Source organism: Artemia franciscana, chromosome 12, assembly GCF_032884065.1.
Source record: "Artemia franciscana chromosome 12, ASM3288406v1, whole genome shotgun sequence".
Lineage (NCBI taxonomy): Eukaryota > Metazoa > Arthropoda > Branchiopoda > Anostraca > Artemiidae > Artemia > Artemia franciscana.
The window spans coordinates 9,397,883-9,417,950 of record NC_088874.1 but is presented as its reverse complement, the minus strand read 5'-3'; the positions used below and the strand labels follow the sequence as shown (position 1 = coordinate 9,417,950).

At 34.5% G+C, this 20,068-nt stretch overlaps 1 protein-coding gene across 4 annotated transcripts in view; it reads right to left on the bottom strand.

Moving 5' to 3' along the window:
- Positions 1-20,068, bottom strand: part of LOC136033648 (anoctamin-1-like) — a 69,173-nt gene that overhangs the window by 4,067 nt on the left and 45,038 nt on the right. For 3 of the 4 annotated variants that reach the window (XM_065714467.1, XM_065714466.1, XM_065714468.1), the window contains 3 exons: positions 7,302-7,539; positions 5,285-5,490; positions 2,405-2,571 (listed from right to left, as the gene is read on the bottom strand). In XM_065714467.1, the coding sequence (XP_065570539.1) occupies positions 2,405-2,571; positions 5,285-5,490; positions 7,302-7,539 (611 nt within the window). Of the gene's footprint in view, positions 1-121; positions 291-2,404; positions 2,572-5,284; positions 5,491-7,301; positions 7,540-20,068 lie in introns of all 4 variants that reach the window. The other variant, XR_010618985.1, reaches the window with a different exon arrangement.

Here is a 20,068-nt window from a genome sequence, read left to right as displayed (position 1 = left end):
TTTTGGGTGATTTAAAAAAAAAAAAAAAAAACTAACATTTATTCAAGAAATCCGAACAATTTGGGGTTAGTGGAATCTGGATCGTTAGTATGGTGATGTTAAAGTAAAGATTATGACTTACATAAACGATCTGGGATGTTTGTCTGATTCGTCTTTAAGAACTTTAAGTAAGTTTGCTCCGGATGAGGCTTCAATTCTAGACTCTATTGACCTCTGTGCATAAATAGCGTCCTCGATCACTAGCTTGATGTTCGTTTTTCCGCTTGGCGGGGATAAACTGGGTGGCTCCTCTGAAAGAAACAAATTAAAATGATTCATAAAAGCACATGTTCCAGAATTCAATTACTATTATTTAAGAGGGTTCCTTTCCGCTTTTTTCGAACATGAGTATAAGACTATCGAACAGATCCTCGTTTTTTGTATGTAATATCTGTATCCAAAATATTATACTCTACTGAGCATACCATTTTGCAAAATTTCTTTAGAGGACTAAAATAATTATGTTTTAAAGCCGATTGACTTCTATTTGAAGTCTTTTTCCGTTCCTGTACACCCCAAACATGCCTTCTCATTACAGACCACTGTAATGTGCTTGGTCATTTATTATACGAGGCAGTGAAACTAACCTAAACTAATTGGTGCTAAGCTTGCTTCTTGCGTAGCTCTGTTGGCCTCAGGTGGCTTGGTGTTCCAGTGAGCTGTTGGTAATAGTAGGGACGTTCTCCTGCTAGGATATACACTTTTAGCTAAGATCAAGGTAACAATTATCATCTTATAACGGTGCAATCAGTGTTACAATGTTGCTGCAAAACCATGTTTCTCTTAAAGTACCTTAGAAGCCTTTCCTAAAAGTTATTATTAGCGGGGCAAAAGCAGATGTTTAAGCACTCACAGAGAATTCTGGCTATCATAGTTCAAGGAATCCACAAAGTTCCACCAATAATCACGGATGAGATGATAAATTGGCAGCTCCAAAGTAGGGATGTGACAGTTTATACGTTATCTCTTTGTAAAATTAATTTAGAAAAGTTATCTCTTTAAGGTTAAAAAAAAAAAAAAAAAAACTATCGAAAGTCATATTCAAAATGTAGTAGAGATATATATCAGTTAAAACAGTAGGCAAACCAAAGGTCCCATTCTTTACGCTTAAGTTCTACTTACGCTTTTTGAGAGTACCCAGTATCTATAAGATGTTGAATCTTTGTGGTTAAAAATGAGCTCTCAGGGAGCAATATGATATTATCTGTTCAGTTAAGTTTGAATGTCCCTCTTAACTTCTACTTAAGAAGAACCTGCTTCTCTTATCTAATTTACACCCAAATTAAAATTTCTTGTTTGGTAGCATGCTTGCTCAAACCCCACAGCATGAAAAACACCCCATCTTCCTTATAAGACGCTGCTACCATAGGACTAGTTGACCTGTATCGTTTTTCTTCCGGCAGTGATTTCGTCTAGGCTCCTTTTCTAAGGTGTGGAAGCCAACCCTGTTGTCAATGCCCTTAAACCAGGAATCCGAAGAAGCTAAAGGAGTTTCTTAAAAATTGTCTAAATTTGTTGTTGTTTCTGCTGGGAAATTTTATACAGAATTATTTTATACAGTTTTTCAATCATATTTGCACCCATTGTCTAGTGTTCTAGCAAAGACAAGATTTTTATGTTTTCTAAATGTAACTATAGCTAAAAACCAAAACCGACTACTTTTTTTAAAAGACAACATATATTAAGAGTATCCTAGATACAGGTTTGTCTGGCGCTACAAATCTGCATGGAACCGACGTCACGATTATGTCATTTTAGGAGAGCCATCAGTTGGTTCCATAAGGCTACTGAGCTGCACAGTATACTTATAAAGGAATAAGATGTAAAAATGTTCAACCTCTAGAAACACGTCAGAACTAGGAAACACTTGTGTACTGTACGATGTCAGAACTAATATTTGGGCAACTAAAGGTGAAAAAAAAGAAGAAGAAAATAACCTGCCAATAAAGTAGAATATTAAATTGAAGTTAACTGAATGGTTTGTTTTTAAAAGCGATGAGAGAGGTGTAGGCATAAGTGGGAGACAGTAACAACGGCAATGAAGGGGGTAAAATTAACCTTGACTTGATGCCCATTTAATTGGACAATCTGTCTTGGCTTTTTCTACAATTGGCCATGACTTGACCTTTACCACAACTATTCCCCTTTTCAGTTCAAAAGTAGAACTTTTAATGTTTTTAATAGCGTTTTCTTTTTTTTCATACAAAAAAAAGCCATTCCGAAATTAATGTTTTTTGAACGTATATTATTGATCAAACCAAAAATAAACACAAGGAAAGGGGGAGGTACAAAAAAAGGGCAAAAAAAAGAGAATGCAAGAGAAGAGAGGGAATGAAGAGAGCTGGAAGTAGAGGAAGAAATATACCTGCAATATTCAAAACCCGGTTTATCTGGTTTGTCGTCCATGAAATCACGGGTATCAAACCAGGATAGGGTTTTATTGAAATAACCGTTCATGGTAGAATTATCACTATGATGATAAAAGTAAACCCATTTGGGGATGAATTCACAAGTGAAGGCTATGATGAATGCCTGAAAAATAAATGACACTAAAAACATGCACTAGAAAAGTATTAAAAGTAAAAAACATCACTTCAATAAGAATGGTGACTGGAAACACTAAAAAGTGTGTTTTACTAAGTCATTCCAGTGCCAAGCCGCCTGAAGCCAACGCAGCTACGTGCGTATCACCTCCTTCCAAATCTATTTAAAGTTTCCCTGTTTATACCCTCCAACGACGTTCAGTTTTCCCTTGAATTTTTCTTTACGACATCCTCCCGCCCCTGTTTTCGTACATATTACTGTTTTAAATGTGGTCAGTCAGATGCATACTCAAAACAGTCTGGACACAAATTTCCTGAAAAATATCCAATAAATCCTCCTCCGTCTTTGAGAAGGCCACACTTTGAGAACCACACTTGACCACTGTCATCACTGTAGCTTTCAATACCCGACCTTGGCTATTTCACATTTAACATCTTCACAGCACCCACCATCTTCACTATTAATGCTCCGTTGGTAAGGAAAGCTATTCCCGTACATATAACTAATCACTTTAATATTTTAAAGTGACAAGGAGTCTCCTTGTACAACGGGATACGACCTTTGCTAAAACTCAGACTGAAGGGGTCTGATGACTCAGTCACTTCTGAATTATCAATGTAAAATTATCATGTAAAATTGAAAATTATGTCGACGCGTTCTCTCCTATTCCTAAAACCATACTGGCGAATGCCCCGATGACCCGACGCCATGACAAATGACCTGACGATGATCAGCAGAGTATAAAAGATTGGAGCTTTTCCTGCAATGCTTTCTTACGTCATATCACCTGAAAATTAGCTAAGGTTGATACAATTCGAATTCCTCTTCCCCTGTAAAAACCAATTATATTTTTTTGAATTTTCTTCGTCTTTGTTCTTTTTTAGTGAAAATTTTTCAAGCTTAAATTAAATAGCAAATTAAATAGTGGAAAACGTATGTCTAGTTTAAATACCGTATAATCAAATAGTAATAAAGAAAAAATATCCAGGTAAATTTGAATTATAGAGGCTACCAAGGGAAATAATATATTTTTAAAACTTGCTGAAATATTTCAGTCAATTTTTCACTTTTTGGGCTTCGTTTCTCATTTCCCTGAAAACTGATAGAGATTAAGCATGTTGGAGTTTAGATGCCATGTCACACGACATATTCAATCCATCTTACTACTAAACGGCTTGTGTTAATAACAATATTGTACTTTAAAAATTTTCAGCAATGCATGCACGATTAGATGCACTATTTATTAACAACCAAATTAGCTTGTGAATTTTCCCTCTCCTTTTTATTGTTATCCTACCCTTTTTCTACTATTGTTCACACAATGAAAGGGGAAGTCAATAAAAGTGGAAACATATTTATAAATAACTGAATACGCTTTTATTGTCAAACATTATTTTGACGCCTATCTCGAAATGGTTACAGCTTTTATCAGACCAACACAAAATACGATTCACTACTGCTCGGGCAGTGATCAGCAATTTTCTTAGTAGCACATAGATATAACAGCACCGAATGTTTTCCAAAATATGCTTTCAATTTACCTTATGAGTGCATTTCTTACCTTCAAATTTTTACCAGATGTAAAAACCAGTTAGTTGTTTAGATAAGAATAACAATTTTCTTTGTGCCATGACGGTCATTTTCTGGTATGATTTGCATTAATTTTTTTTCTTATTATCAATTTTTTCACAGGCTTTAGGTATTTCATGTAAATGCTTCATGTAAATTTGGCCTTCCTTTGGCCTAGCTTTGTTAATCAGGTTCGATCTGATATTAGGAGAGGGAAAAACAAACAAACTCAAAACTAAATACATGGATTAAGAGGGGATATTCAAGAATTCCTGTATTTTTTCATAGTATTCTAAAATTACGTTATAATTTACGCTTATTATGTAGGTCTTTTCTTAAACAGTTTGTTTAGTTTACAGTTTATTCTTTTTGATTAATTTACCAGGGAAAACTATGTGGGTGATGTAGCAGTTATCGTTTACAACAACGAATCAACTTCCTCAGTTTCTTCTTTTTCTTGGTGAAAATTTGAGTGTAAACTATGTTGACAACTTCTAGCTTAAGTATTTAAAATGTTCCTGGAAAGTATTTTCCTGTAAAATTTAATAGAAATAAACAAAACCAAACAAATTTGGTTTAACGAAGCTATGAAATGGAACGACATATTTTTAAAGTCCGTCAACTCAAATCAAATTTGACTTAATTAATTAATTAATTTTGGATTTTGTTAGTTTCAAGATTCATGTATCTATCTATAGTCTACTATGAATTTACTATGGTTTTGCTTGACACGGTCAATCATTAAGATTTTTTCATTTTTAATTTCACAGTAATTTCTGTGTGTTTTTAAGCTTTGATTTATTGTATTACTTTATTCCTCCTTTGAGTTTTGATATGGCTCTTTTTTTGCAAAAAAATATTTTTTGGAAAACTCGTTTTTTTTCAATTAATACAGAATAAGAAAACACAAAATGAACATGAAAACACAAATTCATTTTGTGAATGTTATTTTCACATTATTGAAATATTATTTTGTTTTTTCCCTTAAAATTGTGATAGCATGTTTCACGAAAACAGGATATTTTTACCAGCATTTCCTTCAAATCTTCTTTTGAAAATCAAATGTAAGCGAAAACATGTAACAAATTAAGCAAGTAAAACCTGACTTAAAGAAGGACTAAATGTGGCTTACGTTGGTTCTGATGGAAACCTTTCCAATCAGGTCCATCATGTCACCCAAAACACCAATGTCCTCCACAGTTTGATAGACTGGCCTCTTATAGTGTGTCAAAAATTTCTTCGCCTCCAATCTAATGTCGATGAGATTGGAAATGAAGAAAATTAATGGAGCCAATGGAACGGCTGTCACAAAGATGGTGCAGAACGAAAACTGTAAAACTAAAAGAAACAGAAAACTGAAGACTTTCCTTTATTATGCACAAAAAACACAAGTGTCAAAGCATTTTCTTACAAGACTAGTCTGACAGAAAGTATTTCAAGACTAGTCTGACAGAAAGTATTTTACGATACTGATCGCTTTAATGTTGCCAGAAAAAATATCGAGTTTAGGAAGAAGAAAAAAAAGAATAATAATATAAAAATACTCGATTGATAGATTTTATCTTTAGTTTTTTTTTTTTTTTTTTTTTTTTTTTTTTTTTTTTTTTTTTTTTTTTTTTTTTTTTTTTTTTTTTTTTTTTAAGAAGCCATAGTGTAATGGTTCTCAACCGATTTTGTGAATGTGACGTTATTTTCAACATAAATGTTTTTTTTTCTTCAAAATTAAGGCTCTAGAGTATAGTGAGCCGAAGGGTACATTTCCTGCACAAGACCCACCAAGATCCTCAAGCTCTCCTCCCCCCTCCCAGTGAAGCATGGACCCCATGTTGGGAATCGCGGTTGCAAACTAAAAGAAACAGTGATCTACCAATTCTTGACATGTATGATTTCCCCCCTCCCTTTTCTTGGCATCCATTGGGGTAGTAAGATCACACATAGCCCAAAAGACTGCAAGCAGACGATTATTATGGTATTATTACGTTTCAAATGATACAGATGAGCGAGAGTTTTTTTCCATTCTGACGTGTTCAGTTGGGTTCCTCCCGCTATCAAGAGAGGTGGCGGATAGAAAATAGGGACAGGTGATGTTTTGAGAAAGATGGTACACTGTTAAATAAGAAGAATTAATCGAAAAAAGGTATCAGATTTTAATTCTGCTAATTTCAGCTTATATTGAATTTTGTCTTTTATTTTCGGTTTTTCTTTTGTTTTATTTTAGTTTTTAATTTTTTTTCAAATTGACCCTCCGCGTTGTTATTAAAATGAAAACCCTTTATCAAAAGAAAACATCAAAATGTAGGATGATGGAAGGGCTCCCATTTTAATGCCCTTCTATTAAACTGGTCGGATAAAATATATTTTCCAAAACATTGGGGGGCGGGGTATTTTTTTCAATGTCCCAAATGAAATACCAAAAAGGTATTTTCAAATCTAGGGGGATGCGGACCGATGATTCTGCACCCATTGATTTGTCCAAAAATGCATATTAGTTTAAATATACAATTCCATTACTCAATCAATCTCATTGGCTAAAAGCTACAAATTGGGCTATGTACGCTGGCTCTATAATCAGCCAATCACGATACAGGGTAGGTGTATTCAATCCATGCCAATTTTTGGCTGCGGTTTATTCTAATATTTTGTAAATTATTTGATGATCTCATCGCTATCTGTAAATATCCCGCACATAGAAGCACTTTTATCTTTTTGAGTTTTTAAGAATTCTTGTTGTTGGTTTCTTTCTGATGAAGGATACAAGTGATAAAGTGATAAATGATACAAATCAAATGCTACCCCACTGTCTACTTTTATTAGAATTGGTTTAAAAAATCAATTTTCTTTAAAGGCCTATCAGTCTGATCCTCATGAATTTTAAATATTTTGTTGTATATGTCTACTATTGATTCCTAAAGATACACAGACAAATTCCAAATTCAAGTCTAATTCTAAGCGAATTACTAGCTTAAACATGATTAAAACTTTCCACTAAAGAAAGACAAACAATAAATATTGACACCGTCTAGAATTTTCTTTTTAAATCAGATGCTTCTTTATAGTTTGCTTAGTAAGATTTACAGTCAAAATCTTACACATAAGAACTGAGTGGAAAAACCACCAAATACTCTATTGATTGCGTGGATGTTACTTACTCATTGCCACGTTCAGATTCCTAAGAACTGCAGGAGTAAAACTACTTAAAGCATAGTCCTCCCACCATGGCCTTTTCTTCTCATCTGTTACATCCGCTTCGATTGGTCTCCAAAACTTCATAATAGGAGGGACTATTTGATAAAAAAACACGAACTTAGACAAATTGATCATTTTTTGGCCAAGCATAATTATGACCAATTGTTTGGTCAACTCGAACATACAGCCTCCCGGAGCACACTAAAAATATGAAAAATTAGACTTGAAAATTTCTAACCAAGGGAGCTACAGGGACCAAGGGAACAAAGGGACCCAAGGGCTATGAAAACTCTTCAAGCTTCATTTTCTTGTTTTTAACTCATCTAATGGATAACTTATATACCGTGCTGCTTGCAGAGCCTGAATTTACAGGCAATGATTTTACAGTCAAAGGATAGAACCAAAAATCTCGAACCCCTTATTTTGAGCTATAAATTATTAATAATTTTCACTAAATTTACGTTTTCTATGTAAAATATCCGCTACCCAAACTGAAAACTGCCTAAAAGTCCCTAGATTTTTCTGATGTGCCCAAGACAATCTAAATACATTAAATAATTCACTGTTTACTACTGCATTTATTCTAATTCACCCTCTTCTCTGAACTAATTAAATACAAAAACAAGTTTTTTTTAACTGAAAGTAAGGAGCAACATTAAAATTAACCCCCTCGTCAATACCTCGCTCTTTAACGTAAATTTAGCATAAAGAACAAGGTATTAAGGAGGGAGTGAACCCCCTTGTCAACACCTCGCTCTTTACGCTATTTTTTTTAGTACTTTCAAAAGACCTATTTATTCTAATTTAATGGCCTTGGGGATTCAGGGGTCATTCTTCAAGAATTGGAATAAAATTTTAACTTTATTGCATAGAGCTAGGTATTGACCAGGGGATGAACCCCCCTCCCCCATATAGGTAATAAGTTCTGTTCGTTTTAGTTTTAATGTTGCTCCTTACTTCCAGTTGAAAAAACTTATTTTTTATTTTAATTTTTTGATTTTTTTTTTTTTTTAAATAATGCTGACAAATTCGGCACCCCTTCCATGGAAAATTCACTTCCCCCACAATAAATTCCTCCTACGTAGCCCTTTCCCCCGAACCCTCCCCCTGAAAATGTCTGAAAACTTCCCAATAACCAACACTATATGTAAACAATGGGCAAAGTACAGAACTTGCAGCCCTTCCCCCGGAGACTGTTGGGGATTAAGTCATATTACTAAAATTGTTAATGGCTTATAAAATTCGTCCTCATCTGAGCCAGATTCTATTCCTACTAAGGTAGTTAAATCTATTCTTCCTTCAATAGCTGTGTCTCAAATTTGTTAATCATTCATTTAAATGTGGTGTTTTCCGGATGCTGTCATAACATGCTTGGATTATTGTTCTGTATAAAGGTGGACCAAAAATAGATCCAGCAAATTATCGACAAATTTTAATTTTATCAGTGTTTAATAAAATCTTCGGAAAGACTATCCTTTCTCGTCTCCTTACTTTTCTAAAATCTAGAAACTTTCTTCATGATTTTCAATTTGGTTTCCGAACGAGGCACTTCACTGAATATGCCTGGATAACCCTATATATATATATATATATATATATATATATATATATAGTTTGCCAGAACAATACAGGAAACAAAAAAAGGATTCATGCTTGTGCAACAAAAAAGAAAACATTCCTCAAATTTGTCTCATCTGCCAGATGATCCAGACCCCATCTGCCAGTTTCTTCAAAAGAAAATTAAACCAATCTCTACGAAAAAGCAGTTGACTTATGGCAAATCGAGCTCTAAGGATTTGCAGCCTGTTGTCATAAAAAAAAAGATATAACCTTCTAGCCCAATCCAACCTTTGAAATCAAATTTCTTTTTACTATACAGTTTGCAAAATTCAGGAGAATTGAATTGCTGAATCAAAGCTTAGTTTCAATTTTCTTTTTTTCAAACTTATCTTTTCTTCTTCCCAATTTTAGTCCCATTTTTTTACCCACAGAACAAAAAAGTTCATCAAAATCTAAAAAATTTTCTTCTCTATGTTTGGTCACATGTCAACATTTAAGTAGGGTGTCAAAATTGGTATTAAAATAAGCATAACTTTGGCCAACACACTACCTAAGATAGTGTTTTAACAAATTGCAGCAAGATTATCATATATTTTTCAACAACAACCTTAAATCTTAAGAACGATAATCTTAAAGAATGGAAAGTAGAAAATTCTATTACTTTTTTCCTGTTCAGCTACACCTTTTAATTTATCCCAATTATTGAGCAGAATTTGGCAGCAATGTTAACTGTGTATTCTTGTACAAAAATAAAAATGTATTTTTTAATACAGTGGTAACACACATTGAATTTAAGAGAGGAAACAAATTAAAATTATTTAAAAATGATTATGCCTTATACAGATGTCATCAAAACATGTACCTATGTACCTGAATAAGACTTGACTAACATTGATTAATGATACCCTGGCGTACTCAGAATTGTTTAGTCTATAGATATTGCCCATAATTTAATTTAGAAAACATTTCAATATTTTTTTGGGGAGTCGATAATATAGCTAGCAAAAAAACATCCATGATGAGATAAATAGCAGTGCTAAATAAATAAAGAGAATACCTTCTGAAATTAGAGCTTCAAGATCTTTTCCCTTGAGTTCATTCATGACCTTCTGCAGTTGGCCAGGGTTACATTCAATCCCAACTGAGCTTAGAATTTTCTCAATATCTGCAGTTGATGGATCAGCATTGCCACTAAGGGCAGCCAAGAGGTAAGCAGCCACGTAACGCATTTTCTACAAGAGAATGAAATTTGATAAAAATCATTCACAAGAAATTTTACTTCAATACTTTCTGTTCCAAAACACAAAATGATGATAAAGAACAAAATACTAGGATAAAGCAAATCTATTGTAAAAACTCAGCAGGTCAAATCAAGCACTTGGACACACATGAGTTTTGAACCAATCTACTTAGAATAATTTTAAGCCACAAGCATCAGCAGAAGTTGAGGGAAATAAACTCTACTTAGTCTTACTTCATTCCTTTTCTGAATGGAATGACAAGATAAAAAAAAAACGCCTTGTAATAGGAGGGGGGAGGGGCAGGTAGAATATTTACTGATTTTGTTTCTCTCATAAAAAACGTTCTTTGAAGAATCTAACAAACTGTACAAGCAGGAAAAGATTAAGGTAGAGATTTTAAATCCACTTTCTTTAGTATAGACTGAGCTTGTGAGGTGTCTCCAGGTGCAGTAAATTTTGAATTTAGTTAAAAATGTATGTTAAAATTCAACTGTAACTATTTGCACTTATTGAAAGTAACAATCCCACTTAATGGTTTCTAGTGATATACATCATGATAAATGACCTCAAATAAGGATGTAATAATTACAAACAGTAACTAAAATACATACAGAAGGAAAAAAGGGATAGAAATATCCCACCTTTCTGAAGTGGACCCAACAGATGTTAAGATGTGTCTGGGTTTTAAGTAGACTCAGCACCTTTAAGTCTCTACAGGAGCTCAACATCACCTTATTTCATTGGTCAATGTGATTTAAGGCCGTGTATTAAGTGAACTTGAAAACATCGAGCTTCAAAATTGAAGTGAGGTTAGCCTTCTGTCTTTTAATTCTCTAGAGACCGTTGGTTGTCAAAACTTAAAATAGCACCAATTATCAAGTCTTGTCAAAGGTTTTGATTGACAGCTTCCTTTGGTGACATGTTTCAGCCGAGAAATAGTAATATATTTGGCTGGGTAAAAATAAAATTTTATTAGTTAAAGTAAAAATAAATTCTATTAGTTAAAGATATACGCAACTTACAAATTAGCTTACGTAAAGAAACTTCAGTATTCTCATATTTTTATTGCATATATGAGTGGGTTCACCCCCTCGTCAGTACCTCACTCTTCACGCTAAAGCTTAAATTTTGTCCCAATTTCTTAAGAATGACCCCTGAATATCAAAAGCCGTAGAATAAATAGTTGAAATTTCTAAAAATACTTAAACGTAAAGAGCGAGGTATTAGGAGGTGAGCCCCTCATATGCGTAATAATTTCTGTTCCTTTTAACAGAAATTATTATGGAATATTTACAGGAATTAATATTTACAAGAAAATAATAACAGGGATATTCTGTTCCTTTCAGTTGAAAAACTTTGCCATATTTAGTTTTTCATTGTTTTTTTAAATAATGCTAGAAAATCCTGCACTCCCTTCATGGAAATTTTCTTCCCCGATGACAAATTCCTCCGTGAAAAGTTCCCCCAACATATCCCCCTCTTCTCAACCCCTGCCCCCAACCAAATGAAAACGCCCCATGAAACGTCTGTACACTTCCCAATAACCATTACTATATGTAAGCACTGGTCAGTGTTAGTAACCTGTAGCCCCTCCCACGGGGACTGTGGGGGAAGGTCATCCCAAACGGCATAGTTGTAAAGATTGTCGACTACGCTGAATAAAATGGCTATCTCAGAATTTTGATCCGGTGACTTTGGGAAAATAATTAGCGTGCGACGGGGGCCTAGGCACCCTCTGATTTTTTTGGTCACTTAAAAAGGGCACTAGAACTTTTCATTTCCGTTAGAATGAACCCTATCGCAACATTCTAGGACCACTGGGTCGATACGATCACCCCTGGAAAAAAAAACAACAACAAACAAACAAACAAATAAACACGTATCCGTGATCTGCCTTCTGACAAAAAATACAAAATTCCACATTTTTAAACAGTTCGTGGTAACGAACTGTAGTAAGGAGCGACTAGTCTCAATAGTAACGAAACTCTAAAAAAAAATGGAATTTTGATACCAATAGTTATATCAAAATAATGGAATTTTAATGCTGATTTTAAATATATAAGTTTCATCAAGAATAGTCTTACCCATCAAAAATTACGAGCCTGAAAATATTTGCCTCATTTTAGAAAATAGGGGAAAACGCCCCCTAAAAGTCATACGATCTTAACGAAAATCACACCATCAGATTCAGCGTATCAGAGAACCTTGTTGTAGAAGTTTCAAGCCCCAATCTATAAAAATGTGGAATTTCGCATTTTGTGCCAGAAGACAAATCACGGAAGCGTGTTTATTTTTTTTTTTCAGGGGTGATGGGAAATTGGAGGGCACCTAGGCTCCCTCCCACGGTCATTTTTCCCAAAAGTTACCGGATCAAAATTCTGAGATAGCCATTTCATTCACCGAAAAACCCACGAGTCGAAAAACCCAATAACTATGTCTTTGGGGATGACTTGCTCCCCCGCAGTCCCCGTGGGAGGGGCTGCAAGTTACAATCTTTGACCTGTGTGTACATATAGTAATGGTTACTAAGAAGTGTACAGACGTTTTCAGGGGGATTTTTTTGGTTTTGGGGGGGGTATTTGAGGGGAGAGGGTTACCGGGGAGGATTTTTCCATGAGGAACTTCTCATGGGGGAAGAGACTTTCAATGGAGGGGGTGCAGGATTTTCTAGCATTATTTAAAAAAAAAAAACAATGAAAAAATAAACATGAAAAGTTTTTTTTTCTACTGAAAGTGAGAAGCAGCATTAAAACTTAAAACGAACAGAAATTATTACGCAAATGAGGGGTCTACCTCCTCGTAATACCTCGCTCTTTACGCTAAAGCATTTTTAGTGATTTCAACTATTTATTCTACGGCCTTTGTGATTCAGGGGTCATTCTTAAGGAATTGGAACAAAATTTAAGCTTTATTATCAAGAGCGAGGTATCAACGAGGGGTGAGCCCCCTCATATACGCAATAAAAATATACGAATATTGAAGTTCGCTACGTAATTTAATTCGTAAGTTACGTATATTGTTTACTTACGAAGACGTTCGTAAAAATAATAAGTAAATGATGCCTTTTTAAGTAATCAAAAATAGGAGGGCAACTAGGCCTCCTCCCTCGCTTCTTTTTTCTCAAAATCTTCCGATGAAAACTGTGAAAACGCCATTTAGCCTCAAAAAATTAATATGCAAATTTCGTTTTAATTAATTATATGTGGAGAGCCAAGATCAAACCGTGCATTAATTCAAAGACGTCCAGAAATTAAACAAAAAAACAAAACAAGTTTGTTTAAATGAAAGTAAGGAGCGACATTAAAACTTAAAACGAACAGAAATTACTCCGTATATGAAAGGGGCTTTTCTTCCTCAACGCCCCGCTCTTTACACTAAAGCTTGACTTTCTCTTAACTCTACATTTTAAAACAGTAAAAAACTTTAGCGTAAAAAGCTAAAGTTGAAGAGAAAAAGCCCCTTTCATATACGAGGTAATTTCTGATCGTTTTAAGTTTTAATGTCGCTCCTTACTTTCACTTAAAAAAGCTTGTTTTTTTTCGTTTAATTCTAGATAGGAGCTTGAAACTACTTAGGATTCTCTGATACGCTGAATCTGGTGGTGTAAATTTCGTTAAGGTTCTATGATTTTTACGGGTTGTTTCCTCCTCACCTGTGCTTCCAAACTTAAGTATCTAGATCGTGCACGAAATATGCAGGATCAAAAATCCATCTGCAATCCTTCAATTCGTCGCAATCCAAGTTTCTACCACCAGTCACTTTGTCGCTTGACCTAAATCTCTTGACTTGTCTAGTTCTTCAGCGTACCGCATTATTAGGTATTTTGGATATTTACATCTACCAAGCTCCAAATACGTTTTACAAAGGCGCTGTCTATGTGTGGTAACACTTTTAAGAAGTATACCTCGCTTTGATTTAATTTTCCCCATGATTTCGGCTTTGTGTTCACAACTTTACTGAAGGCTCCTGACAATTTCTCATTTCTAGGTTTCTTCATTGCATTGAAATAATTTATGAAAATTTCACACTCTATCAACAAGCAGCTGATTATACCAGCTTGTCATTTTAGTCTCTAGGGGGTTTTATCGGCGATCTGAAACGATTCTTTCTGGCAACCGACTTGTAAAAATTTCAGGTAGCTGAAAATATTCTAGGGGACTGTTAGAAAACAGGAAAATAAATCGAAAAATGGTTCCAATCATCTTACAGGTTATTGTCTTCTCCTCATGATAGTACCGATTTTGTTCTAAAAGCAATATCCTTTATCGAGTACACTTGCGAAAAAGACCTAGACATTTTCTAAGATTTCTAAGCAATTAGAGAAAATAGAGCAAAATCCTTTCAAACATTTTGTAGCATCTTCAAGAAGCTATGGCCTGATATTAAAAGCGGCATCTTCCGCCAATGAATACTTGAGTACTTTTTAAAAATAAATTTTCAATTTAACATGGGATTTTCGAGTTCCATCAGTTCACTTAATCACGGCCTTAAGTTATGGGTAATTTAAGGAAATACAATTTGTGGTAATCAAAATTGGGATCTCAACAGGAGACAACTCCCAGCAAGAATTTTAATCAATGCAGTTCCTTTTACCAAATGTGAATTTAATGCCCCTGGAGAATATAAATTATTAAGCAAGATGATGCTACCACTTACTTATTCCTTGTCATGTCAAGCCTGCAGTCAACCCCCTCCCTCCCCCTTTTAATGAGCAGGCCATGATAGTAAAGCTAGCTTCTGTTATGGACAATTCCCTGAAATATTTCAGGGAAGATCTCAAGATGGAGTTTGCCACAACTAGTCAGTTGACCCAAAAACTTCCCTAGCTGAGAACTGACATTAAAGTGAAATCTCTGCTCAAGTTAGTAATATCACCAATAGGGTATCACTAATTGAAAATTCATTACAATCAGTATGCTCTGTTTCAACTGTTCAGGACCTAGTGGTTTCTAAAGTGTCTTCCCAATTGTCTCAACATCTTGTAGCCTAATTAACTGAAACTGATATTTGTCAGATAGCACATTCAGAGCACAAGTGTTTTAAAAGACGTTTGAATATTGTTGCATATAGAATTCCCACCCAGACTGATGACACAGTTATCTGGTATGTTTTCTGTTACACATGTATGGAGTTGACATTGGTGACCCCCCCCCCAACCAAACTAAAGACTCATATAGCCATCAACCATCTGGTAGCTATTCCCCTTCTTTCCTTTTATCTGTACCATCAACTGAATTTAGAAAGCAAATAATACAGAAATCCTTTGAAATAAAAGGATTAATCAGTTTCTATGGTGATAGCCCAAAGATCAAATAAAGCAGAGCTCTAGCTGAGGAGTTGAAATGCAGAAAAGCTAATGGAGAGACGGATTTGAGAATTTACAAGGGGGCCAACATTCAAAAAAAATTTGACAGTTGCAGCAATTCCCCAACTGGTCCAATATCCCACAAATGTCTGTGCCTCCTTCTACCTCTGCCAATTGTTTAAATGTTTATGAACTTGCATCACCAAATTTTGTCTCAACTGTCTAGTAGTGGTCATAATATTTCCCTGTCTGATGCTGACATTTCTCTTCCTTCTTCTGCAACTACTTGCTCACCTACTGTTTCTTCTTTGTTGTCTGATAGTGCTGTATCCAGCAACCATATCAGCCCTTTGGCTCCTGATCGCTCTAGTCCTGCATCCCCTTGGATTCTTATCTCACAAGGAATGAGGTTCCTTACCTCCATGTTGATAGCTTCTCTAATAAGCTTTCTGAACTTTCATTATGTATGATATCAGGAGAAATGGATGTTGCAGCAATTACTGAAGTTTCACCAGAAAACACCTCATCAGTCTTACCACAAGATGAAATCAAAATCAATGGTTACCAACCAACTCTTTTCTAATCTGGATTCCCAGATTACTTGGCAACACAGGAGTGTGCTTATATATAAGTAATAGATTGGAGGTTATTCTCATTCAATTTAATTCTCTGACCACTGATGTGTGGTTACAAATACACAATCAAACCATCTCAATTGTAGTGAATATTGTTTATAGAGGCTCCAGTGATCCCTGTGTTTTGGACTCTGAATCTAATTTGGCTGCCATGTTATCTCATGTGATGTCCAATTTTGTAAGCTATCATTTTGTCCTTTTGGGGGACTTTAACCTTCCTGAAATCCAATGGATTGATGGATATGCTTTTTGTAATACAGGTTCTTTTTTTTTGTCTGCCCTCTCTGATAATTCCCTTTGTCAAACAAACTCATAAACAACTTCTTTCAGGGAAGGTCAAGTCTCCAACACTCTTAATTTGGTTATTTCAGTAATCCTGATCTTCATTTTAAGAATACAATAACCACACCTTTAGGTAATAGCAACCATATACTAATTATTTTGGAGTTATGTCTGTCTACAAAACAACCTTCTTTTAAGCAACAAAATGTGGAAACTACAAACTAGTCTCTGAAAAACTTGTAAATATCAACTAGAAAAAGCTTATTACCAATGATATTGATGAGAGTTGGTCAAATGTAAAACAGCAAATCAGCATGTTGGAAAGTCTTGCAGCAGAATTTATCAAGCACAGGCAAAAAGTTTACCTTTGTTAACATCTAAATTAGCAAGCTAATCAATAGAAAACACAGAGCATGGAATTGGTATGGAAAAATTAGACCACAGAAAATTATCAAGTCTTCAAATCCTTTTATAATCAAATAGTAGTTGAAGAGAAGATTTAAGGAACAAGAGCTAAGAGCTCATATGGCACTTGTGACAAGGCAAGAAGAGCTAAGAGCCAAGAGATCATATGGTATGAGCTCTATCAAAATTCTATGAACCAATAGATTGATTTAAAAGGAAAATAAAAGGCTTAATGCTGGTCAGGATTTAAAATAAGAGCTCTGAGTCATGATGTTCTTCAAAATATCAAAATTCATTAAGATCCAATCACCCACTTGTATCTAAATATGAAGTTTCATGAAGATCCAATCACTCCTTTGTAAGTTAAAAATTCGTCATTTTTTCTAATTCTTTAGAATTAATCCCCCCCCCAATAGAGCGGATCCATTCCCAGTATGTAAATCATGTATTTAAGACTTTTGCTTATTTTTCCCACCAAGTGTCATCCCAATCTCTCCAATACTTGGAATGGATCCATTCCAAGTATGTAAATCATGTATCTAAGACTTTTGCTTATTTTTCCAATCAAGTTTCATCCCAATCCCTCCAATCTAAACATTTTCCATCATTTTAGGTTCCCCACCCCAAACTCCCCCCAATGTCACCAGATCCAGCCGCGACTTAAAATAAGAGCTTTGAGACACAATGTCCTTCTAAATATAAAATTTCATTGAGATCGGATCACCTGTTTGTAAGTTAAAAATACCTTATTTTTTCTAATTTTTCAGAATTAACCCCCCCGCACTACCCCAAAGAGGGCATATCAGTTCCAGTTATGCCAATCATATATACATAGGACTTGTGGTTATTTTTCCCACCAAGTTCCATCCTTATCCCTCCACTCTAAGTGTTTTCCAAGTTTTAGGTTTCCCCCTCCCACCTCCCCCCAATGTCACCAGATCCGGTCATGATTTAAAATAAGAGCTCTGAGACACGATCCCTGCTGTTCAAGTTATCACTAAATCTTTCCAGACTACCTCAGTATTGAAAAACTGTACATATTATTCCTATATCTAAAAAAGGTAGAAAGGACCTAGCTGAAAATTATTGACCCATTTGCATAAGATCAGCAGTTCTTAAGTCCTTGAAATAATAATAAATTCTACAATTTAGGGTTGTGCATCAAAACAATAGTTAAGAAAATAGCATGAATGCTATTGAATGTTTATTACTCTCTATCTGGAACAGTATTATGGTTAAGGAACAGTTTCTATACATCAGTTGGATATGCAACTTTATTATATAGAACAGTAACCCAACTATAACTATATAATTTTATTTATTCCAAATAAAGTTTAGTTTATCACTACTATAGCTTTAACAAATGCTACAAAAGAATGTTATAGATGACATGTTGTTTTCTTCTCACTAGCCCTAAATACAGGCTTATACCCCAAAATACAATGTTTTCCTAGTATTTTGACACTATTACACTAATCTGAAGAAAAATGACTTGCAGAGAATTCAGTGTAGCCTATAGATGCTTATATAGCCTAATGTCTATTTTTAATCTTATCTTAATAGTGTTACTCAGAAAATTTACCAAGAACCTTTGACATGGCTAAAAATTATGCTGAAATAACAGGAGTAGAAATATCATTCTCAAAAACTAAAGCCTATGACAGAGAAATTTAAAACCCCAAAATTCAGGGAAAACATAACCATCAGAATTAAGATGGCTCCTAGGCTCTCATTTAGGCTATCTTTCAAAGCAATACAAATACAAAAAGGATAGAAAAAGCAGCTTCAAAATTCTTTAATAGGGTATATTGTTAGTTCTGAGTTAGTTCCTTAAAAGTTTACTCACTAAACCCAATCACTTTCCATGATAGCAATACACCTCTAGACAATAATTATACCCTAGACTATTAGTGAGCCTTTTAAGGGTGGGGTAAAATCCTAATTTAGCTACTTTTTGCTATCTTGGAAAGAAGTTAGGTTTGGAAAACAAAACTTACAGTAATGAATCCAGGGTTAAAAACCTAGCTTACGCTTGGAAGGAATTCCCAAGCTTCTATATTAACCCTCTTCTAATTTCTAAGTCTTAGAAATGTGCCTAGCCTACTTGACAGATCTGTACCTATTAAAATTTAGACATACCTATTATTTGTTTAGAACTCCAAGCCAACAATGAAGGTGAATGTTGGTAGCCTATTACTTGAACAATTTTTTGGGGTCATGAAACTACTCTTAATAGATGCATTTTTACTTTTTGTACATCTTTTCTCTCTTGCAAAACTACTGCAAACTCACCATTATGGAGTTATTCCAGCCCAAATATTCTTGTATTTATACATATAGAATTGCAATCATTTCCATTTTTTGTTGATTGAAAATTTGAAATCACAAATGTTTTAAGACCAAAATTGCTCTATGGATTTTAGAGACAATTATTTATGAAAAATTCAGCCTAAAACAATTTACCTTTAGAATGTACTTAACCTAACCTCTATCTAATATCTAGCTCAATTCAGCAGTTTTGCAAGAGAGAAAAGATGTACAAAAAATACATCTAGGCCTATTAACAATAGTTTCATGACCCAAAACAATTGTTCTGGTAACACCAACATTGACTGGTTATTTCTAAATTCAGAAAATATATTTGCAGATCTTTGAAACCTTATAAACTGGGATTGAGCAAAGCTTTTAAGCTGAATTTTTTTTATTTTAATTCATTTAGCCTACATGTCACCTATCTTTTCAGATGGTTTCACTTTCTTGCCACAAAGATTTATAAAGGTCATCAAAGGACTCTGCCCCCTAGAGGAAAAAGTAGTGGACATGGGTACCTGTAAATACCTTCCCAGGACATACTTAAGTCTATAAACCTATCCCTGAAAGTTTCTTTGTTCTAACCTAACCCCTTTCCAAGATAGCAAAGAGTAGCTAAACTAGAATTTTACCAAAGGGTGGAATTGTTAGTTCAAAAGGTAATAACAAATTAAAATCCAATAGCCTAGTTGTGGGTATCAAGCCATGGCCAATTGTAGAAAAAGCCCAGAAAGACAGTCTAATTAACTGAGGGGATCTGGCATAAACCCCTCTTAGGATTGAATAAAAATGATGTCAGTTCATTTGTTGATGGATAAGTCTATCTATTATCTGTCCATGCATCATTCCTACAGCAGAACAAAGGTAGGCCTAGTTACAGAAAAAAGTGATGAAAGAATTGGATTGAATAAGAATGGTCATAGAAATAGCCACTTGAACGCGTTCACCATAGACAAACTAGATTATTCCTTACATTTAACACCAAACACGTC